This window comes from Myotis brandtii, unplaced genomic scaffold (assembly GCF_000412655.1).
Source record: "Myotis brandtii unplaced genomic scaffold, ASM41265v1 scaffold56, whole genome shotgun sequence".
Lineage (NCBI taxonomy): Eukaryota > Metazoa > Chordata > Mammalia > Chiroptera > Vespertilionidae > Myotis > Myotis brandtii.
The window spans coordinates 3425682-3433984 of NW_005370080.1; the positions used below are offsets into that span (position 1 = coordinate 3425682).

General features: G+C 38.0%; 1 protein-coding gene across 1 annotated transcript in view; it reads right to left on the reverse strand.

Moving 5' to 3' along the window:
• The window catches only part of TMEM170B (transmembrane protein 170B), a 41740-nt gene that overhangs the window by 9728 nt on the left and 23709 nt on the right, over positions 1-8303 (reverse strand). Inside the window, exon 2 of the mRNA XM_005878426.2 lies at positions 7020-7190. Coding sequence (XP_005878488.1) covers positions 7020-7190 — 171 coding nt within the window. The remainder of the gene's footprint in view (positions 1-7019; positions 7191-8303) is intronic.

Here is an 8303-nt window from a genome sequence, read left to right on the forward strand (position 1 = left end):
GGCGGGGGGGCAGTTGGGGGAGAGAAGGCTGGCATGCAGAGTGGTTAGGGGTGATCAGGCAGGCAGGCAGGTGAGCGGTTAGGAGCTAGTGGTCCCAGTCCTATGGGATCGGGCCTAAACCAGCAGTTAGACATCCCCCAAGGGGTCCCAGATTGGAGAGGGTGCAGGATGGGCTGAGGGACACCCGCCCCCCCCATACAAATTTCGTGCACCGGGTGACTAGTATATACATAAGTTCCCTTTATCTACAGTTTCACTTCCTGTGGTTTCAGCTACTGCATACACATACACCTGTATGTATGTACTAGTAAAAAATATATATTGTTTTATGTTTTCTCTTTCTTTGTTGTGGTCAACTGTGGTCTAAAAATATTAAATGGAAAATTCCAGAAATAAACAATTCATAGGTTTTAAACTGCATGCCCATTTGAGCAGTGTGATGAGATCTCCTGCTGTTCTGCCCAGACGTGGAAATCTCCCTTGTCTAGCATCTCTACACTGCAGGTGCTCTCTGGGCATCAGCTACTTAGTGGCCTTCTCAGTTATCAGATCCACTGTTGTAGTATCATGATGCTTGTGTCCAAGTCACCTTTATTTTACTTAATTATGGCCCCAAAGCACAATGACGAACACTGCTTCTGTGAATATCCTTGCATGTAACACCTGGCACACACATGTAATCACTAGTTTCTCTAGAAAATGCCAAATTATTTTCCAAAGTAGTTGTACCAATTTATATTCCAGTTACAAATCCATACACTTATCTTCTGTTTTTTTAAATTTTGTCAATTTGGTGGGTGGGAAGTGTTATCTCTGTGATTAATTTGCATTTTCCTGATGTGACTGATATTATTTTCACATTACTGGCAATTACAGTTTCTACATCTATAAAATGTTGTCAAATCTTTTGTCTATTTTGCTATTGGGTCGTCTTTTTCTTATTTAATTAATAGAGTTTAAAAATATATAGTTTGGATATTAATCTTACATATTTATATATGATCACAAATGTTTTTCCCCAATGTGTGCTTTAGTTTTCATTCACTTTAAGATGTATTTTGTTGAACAATAGTCAGCTGAAAAATTACAAACATTATGAACATTATTTTCTTGGTGAAATATGAGGCTAAGCTATGTGAGAATGAAGAAGACAGAAGTGGAATAGGGTGCTTGGAATAAATGATACGTGTTAGGCACTTCCAATATGATCAATGGCAAAAGGAATGAATTAGGAATAAGAAAAGATCCCAAAAGTATTAAGGGGCTAGCGAAGACTGGTGGGGAAAGCAATATGGCTGAGTTGGTGTCAATATACAGCAACACAAAGTGCCTGCAGGGGTGTACCAAGGAAAGGGATTTGATTTCCCCCTCATTTCCTAAGAGAAAGCAAATATGAAGTTTAAGGCAAATTTAGTTTTACTAGTGTGTTGATTCTATCACTGAGTGTAGTTAGATCAGGGATTTGGCAAATTATACTCTGCAGGTCAAATCTGGCCCACCATTGTATTTGTACAGCATGAAAGCTAAGGACAATTTCTATACTTTTAAACAGTTGAAAAAAATCAAAGAAAGAATACTATTTCATGATCAATGAAAATTGTATAAAATTCCAATTTTAGGCATCCATAAATAATGTTTTATTGGCACACAGCCATACTTCCTTCTGATACTGAGCTATCTTTGCATACCTAGGATAACATGTGTAAGGTAACGAGCCTGCACTTTTCTGTTCTTATGTCGTATTTACCTTGCTTAGCAGCAAGATTACTTTGGCCTTGGTAAATAAGCTGTGGCCCCAGCTTTTACTCTTTGCATTTTCTACAATAATTTAAATAAAATAGGAACTAACTGTTTCTTGGAAATTTGGGAGTTATCTGTAAACCCATTTGGGCCTGGAGTTCTTTGGGGAGAAGGAGTATTTAATATTTCAATTGTTTAAAAATATTTATTGTCCAATTCTTATTTTCTCTTTCTTCTTATGCTAATTTTGATATTTATATTTAGAAATATATACCTGTTACAAAACTATGTTATTTTAATAATTCTTTACCCCATCTGTATTATTGGATCTGTGGTTCTTTTTTCTTTAAAAAAAATGTTTTTATTGATTTTAGAGAGGGAAGAAGGGACTGAGATAGAGGTAGAAACATTGATGAGAGAGAAACATTATTGACTGGCTGCCTCCTACATGCCCCCACTGGGAATCAAGCCCAAACCTGGGCATGTGCCCTGGCTGGGAATTGAACTTTGACCTCTTGGTTCCTGGGTCAAAATTCAACCACTGATCCACACCAGCTGGGCTATTTTTTCTAGATTGTTTTATATTTTATTTTTCTGCCTTAACTCATTTTTTATTAGATTGCTAGTAATCTATTTATCTAATTAACTTTGCAAAGAACCAGTGTTTTTGTTTTGTAATCTTTTATAAATTCAACATACAAAACTTAGCAGCATTTCTCTACAACAATAAAAATAAACAATGTAGTCAAAAGAGATACCATGCAGATAACCACAGCATAATGAGATTAGGAAATAACTTAAAATATATAACCTTCCTATGGAGAAAAACATTTTAAACCTCTAACAAAAGGCAGAAGTTGATCTGAAAAATAAAGGTATATTAATGTTCTTAGGCGGATTAATTTAATATGCCAATTCCTTTCATATTAACCTCTACATTCAATTAAATCCCAATTAAAATCATAGTTATACTTTTTTAGGAACTCAGTAGATATTTTTAAAAATTTACATGAAAGAGTCAATATACATGAAAAGCTATGTTAACCCTGAGTTTAAAAAAAACAACAAAACAGAAAGGAGAGGAACCTAGCCCTATCAGATATTGAGAAATACAGGCATACCTCAGAGATATTGTGGGTTTGGTTCCAGACCACTGCAATAGAGTGCGTATTGCAATAAAGCAGGTCATAACCTTTTTGCTGGTGGAGGGTTTGCCTTCAGTTTGTAAAATAATGCAACATCTGTGAAGCACAATAACGTGAGGCACAATAAAGTGAGGTTTGCCTGCACCACAACATCACAGGGATATAAAATGTGGCCTTGCTGCAAGAACAGATAAAAAGACTAACAAATCAGAACAGAGGTTCAGAGACATATCCATGTACCTGAGGGCATAATACACAAAAAGAAAGAGATACTACAAATCAATGAGGAGCTGTATACTTTAGTGGCTGGTGTAAAAATTGCCTTCCTCTCTGGGAGGAAGAAAAGGCTCCTAGAATCCTATCTAACACCAAATACAAAGGTAGACTTTAGACCAAGGGGCAAATTATGACCTGAATGCCAGATACCTGAAATGAAGAGATGTTCTAATTCATTAAATAATCAGAGAAATGCAAATTAACCAATAATGAGATGTCACTTACTAACTTGCTAAAATTAGACAGATATGTGTATATTGCCAAAAGATGGCATTACATAGTAACTCAGTTTCTTTCAATATTGGTATTAACTATCTATACTAACTAAAATGAAAAAAAAATCACTCTATTCTGGGAATAAAATCTAAGTAACAGCAAAATATGAGAGATATGTATCAACTAGTGGCCTGGAGCATGGATTCGTGCACATTGAAAGGAAATTAATTAGAAGATTTGTGTGGTAATTACGTTACTGCAAAAAATTACATGTCAATATAGTATATATAATATAGTACTATATAATTAAAATACAAAATATTTTAATATGTATTGCACATGCACAAGTCAACGTTTGTTTTTAAATTGCCAGTGTGCGTCATATGTACCAGCATTGGATGAACGTGTGCTCAGTCACTTAGCTTTTTATATATATAGATATTCAGTATCTTGTTCAATATAGATATCCAAGAATCGTTTGCTGCACTGAATATAAAGCTGTGAGTGCTCTGACACTCACAAATCACATTAGGAAAATTTAATTAAATATTCACATTGGCTAGTTTTCTTAATTCAAGTGTTTGCAGGTCAGAAAATCAGCCAGAATAAATTTAAATGTTTTCTTACTAACATTTGTTTACTTGAAATTGTTTCAGACTTACATTTTCGAAGATTTTAACATATAACACTGCAGTTTCTAAAATCATTGGCTTATTTTTATTCTTGACTGAAGTGAAAGTAGGCAATAAATGTATATATACCACTGAGATAAATGAAAGTAGAATGACATTTCTTTAAACATTTATGCCAATAAGCACACACACACATTCTATGACCCCTGAACAAGCTGTTCCTTCTTTCTCCTCATTCGCTGTTTCACAATTCCCACAGAGGCCACATCAGAAACACTGGAATTCCTTTCATGCCTCTTTGCATGCCATCAAAGTAAATAGTAATTAATTGGGGGTTTTCCCTCTGCCATCGTCCTAACATTAACTCCTTCTTTTCCAACCCACTGCCACTCTAGCTAAGATCCACCCTCAAGTTCAAATTATACTTATTGCCTCTTAATTCCTCTCCCTTCCCTTTCTTTCTCTTTTCTTGCCCATCCTTTCTTTCTTCCTTTCCTCTGCTCTTTCTCACTCACTACATCTATTCATCCATCCATCCAACCAACCAGCATCGTTTTAGTATCTATTATGTTCCAGGTAGTGCTATTGGGGATACAGCAGTGAGGAAGACAGACAAGGTCCCCGCTCTTTCAGAGTTTTCTCTTGGTTCCTCACATATCTATATATATAAAAGGCTAAGTGTCCATCCACCCAACCAGTAGCTATGATGCGCACCAGTGGGCAGATGCTCAACGCAGGAGCTGCCATGATGCGCACTGGCTATTTAAAAATAAACAGCACCACAGAACTGGTGCTAACAAACCAACACTTGGCTTCCCCCAAGTGGGACACAGGCCCCGCCACCACCCCAGAGCACCACCCCACCAAATCGCAACCAATGCTGCCAAGACCCCATGGTGCAAAATGTGACCCAAAGCCCAGCCCAGCCCAGAAACATTCACTGTGGGCGCCGGGTAATGACATCACGTAGCAATGCCCGGCTTCCTCTCCCTAGCAACTAGCATCATTGGAGTTTCTTCAGCCCAGGAATACGACTTGCTTTATAGCCAGGCGCAAACATTTTACACTTTAACTGAATGTTTGTGAAGCGTTTTCACATGCCTCATCTCATTTCACCCTCACAGAAGTCCTAGAGTAGGTAGATAGGAGACTTGGTAGAATTTATTTTCTTTTCATTAGCAAGACGTGAATCGCGATATTAAAATATTTATTCTAATTAATTTCCTTTCAATGTGCATGACTCCGTGCACCAGGACACTAGTATTCTATATTTAGCTATAAGACACATTTTCCCATTGAACTGTTTTGCCCCTTGCCAACTCCACTCAAAAATATCTGTTTGCTTTCCCCAGACTGCAGCACTTTATGGCTGGCTTTCCAAGATCCTCTGGGATTTGGCTCCATTCTATCTTCCCAGCTGAATCTCCTATTTCTTCACTATGCACATACTATACTTCAGCTAAACCTGAGCACGTGCTTTAAACCTTATCTATGGCAAAATGGATGAGGCACCTTATGATAAAGTTACTGGTTGAATCCAGCAACAACAAAAACCTAATACAAGATAATAACATAAAAAATAAATAGTAAATGAAGGAAGGAAAAAATAGGCTACTCACCACTTCTCACAACTATTTTATGATTGTCTTATTAGTGCCATAGGACATACCCAGAGACATAGCATAGGGCTTTTCTCTTGAGGCAGCAAATGCCCATCACTCTGGGAAAAGGTGAGTGTGGGACATAAAAGGAGAGGCCTTAGAGCTATAGAAGAAAAGGACCTCCTCTTATTTCTGGGGTTAAGAACCAACCAGAAAGGAAAAAGTCCTTTGTGGAGAGTCTCAAAACAGAGTGGGAGCAGTGAGCTGCCCCAGACATTTGGAAGTATTGGTAGACCAGAAGCAAAGGGCAATGTAAGCCTCTATTAATCAGTGGCACTGACGATCAACAACAGCATAGAAAAGCAGCTGGTTTCTGGCAGGACCACATTAAGGAAGCTACTGTGGCATCCTCCAATCTGAACAAGATGCATCGAAGTTCTGGCTCAACTAGCACAACAGAAACCAGTACTAATGCTTTGAACCCAAGGCTAGAGTTGGAGCCTAAGGACAGTGTTAAGAGGAGAGGGCCGGCCCTGGCCGGGTGGTTCAGCTGGTTAGAGAGTCGTCCTATACACTGAAAGGTCTCGGGTTCCATTCCCGGTCAGGGTACATACCCAGGTTTCGGGTTCGATCTCCTGGTCAGGGTGTGTACAGGAGGCAATCAATGTTTCTCTGTTACACTGATATTTCTCTCTCTCTCTCCCTCTCCCTCCCTCTCTCTCCCTCTGCCTCCCTCTCTCCCTCTCCCTCTCCCTCTTCTTCTTCCTCTCCTTTCCTCCTCTAAAAATAATAGTAAGAGCATATTCTCAGATGAGAATTAAAACAAAAAAGAGGAGTGGGCAGAGGGAATGAACCTGAGACCATGCATGAAATACATGAGGCAGCACAGTGGAAAACTTGCAAATAGCTAGAGGACACTCTAAAGTGGCCAATTTCTAATAGGCCAAGGAGATTTGTTACGTAATTTGTGTATAAGAAGGAAGTACAATTTTATTTTGTAGTTACGGGCAGATGACATCAAGGACTTAAAGGCTATATTTTCACTTTTTTTAAAGGACAACCATCACTATCATATTTGTGTGCCTACCTTTCCCCCTTATGAGATAGTGAGATCCTTTAAAGCAGAAATTACATCCACTGTAAGACACAATTTCCCATGAATTGCTTTGCCCTTTGCCAAATTTTACAAGTTGTTGCATTTCCCACAAAACATAATGAGTCTTCACATAGTAGTAAAAAAACTATTTTAATGAATAAGTGAACTGATCTTTATCCTAGGTGAAGTGCAATTAGTGCTGAAAAAATATTCTACATGAAAGAATACATGTTGCAGGTACAATGAGAATAATGTTACCAAAACCGTAAGTGCATATAAAATTCTGTCCTTAAACAAAACAAAATCAACTTACTAGTGATCATTGCTCCAGTTACAGAAGCCAGAAATCCAATGCTGACTGCAATGACGGAGATCACTCTCCCCTGCCTATGCCTCTGCAGCATGACAAACATCAGCACTCCCGCAGCACCATGGACAAACAGAGAGGAGAAGAGAGCCCAGAGAAAGATCCAATACCACATCTCTGAAAGGAAAAGCAAAGTGTTAATAATTCTGTGGAAAAATATCTTAGAAAATTCAATTTAACAAATTGTGAGCACTCCTGGTTTGGGGAAGGTTAAATGAGATAATAGATACAAAAATGCCTACTACAGTACCTGACACATAGCAGTACTAAATAAATTTTAACAATTACCATCCTTGCTAATGCTTGATGAGAAAATAATTCTCTCCATGACTTCAGAAGGTAAGGTTACACACTAATTTCCTCTAAATATTTCCATTATGTAGCCATAGTGCATCAATTTGTCTAAGACACCCCTCATATATTTTCAAATCTCCTGAAGTTAACTGTACAACTTATTACTGTTTGATATGTAATTTTCTATTTTCTACACTAAATAGTGGTGCTAAGACATTTAAAAATCTATTCCTCAATTCAAATCATTCCAGAAATTAGTCAGTAAATTTATCTTTTATAATTTTAAGAATTTCATGTGATTCCCACCTTGGCTCTCAACTTTATATACACTATTAAAGTCAGAATTTTTTATTTTATTAAGAATTCTTTGCCTTATATAATTTTAATAGTCTTTACCCAAAACTTTCAACTCCATTATTCTTCAATATATCCTCAATTACTATTCACGGAAGTTGAGTTTATAGTTAATGAGCATACCTTTCATTTGTTCTCTCTAGCCTTCATTCCCTTTCTCTCTGACAACCACAGCCTCCCAGTTGATGCACACAGCTCCCATAGATATTGCTTAGCCCTTGCATCGGCTCCAATTTCCTGACCATGCTTGTGGTCAGGCATATTAGGGCAGGCTATTGAGGCCAGCCACGCCAGTCATTCCCTTCCCCTGGGAATCTTGTACTGGGACCAATTGAGCAAGTAGGTCTTTGGGAGGCTGAACCCAAAGGGTTCATGATTTGTAAAGAGCCATTTCATCATCTAATCTAATAAAAGAGAAACATGGTAATTAGCGTATGACCGCTACCCTTCCCATTGGCTAATTAGCGAGATATGCAAATTAATCACCAGCCAAGATGGCGGTTAACTGCCAACAAAGATGGCGGTTAATTTGCATACGTAGGCACAATGCAGGGAGGCAAAAGGGAAAGCACGGAAGAAGCC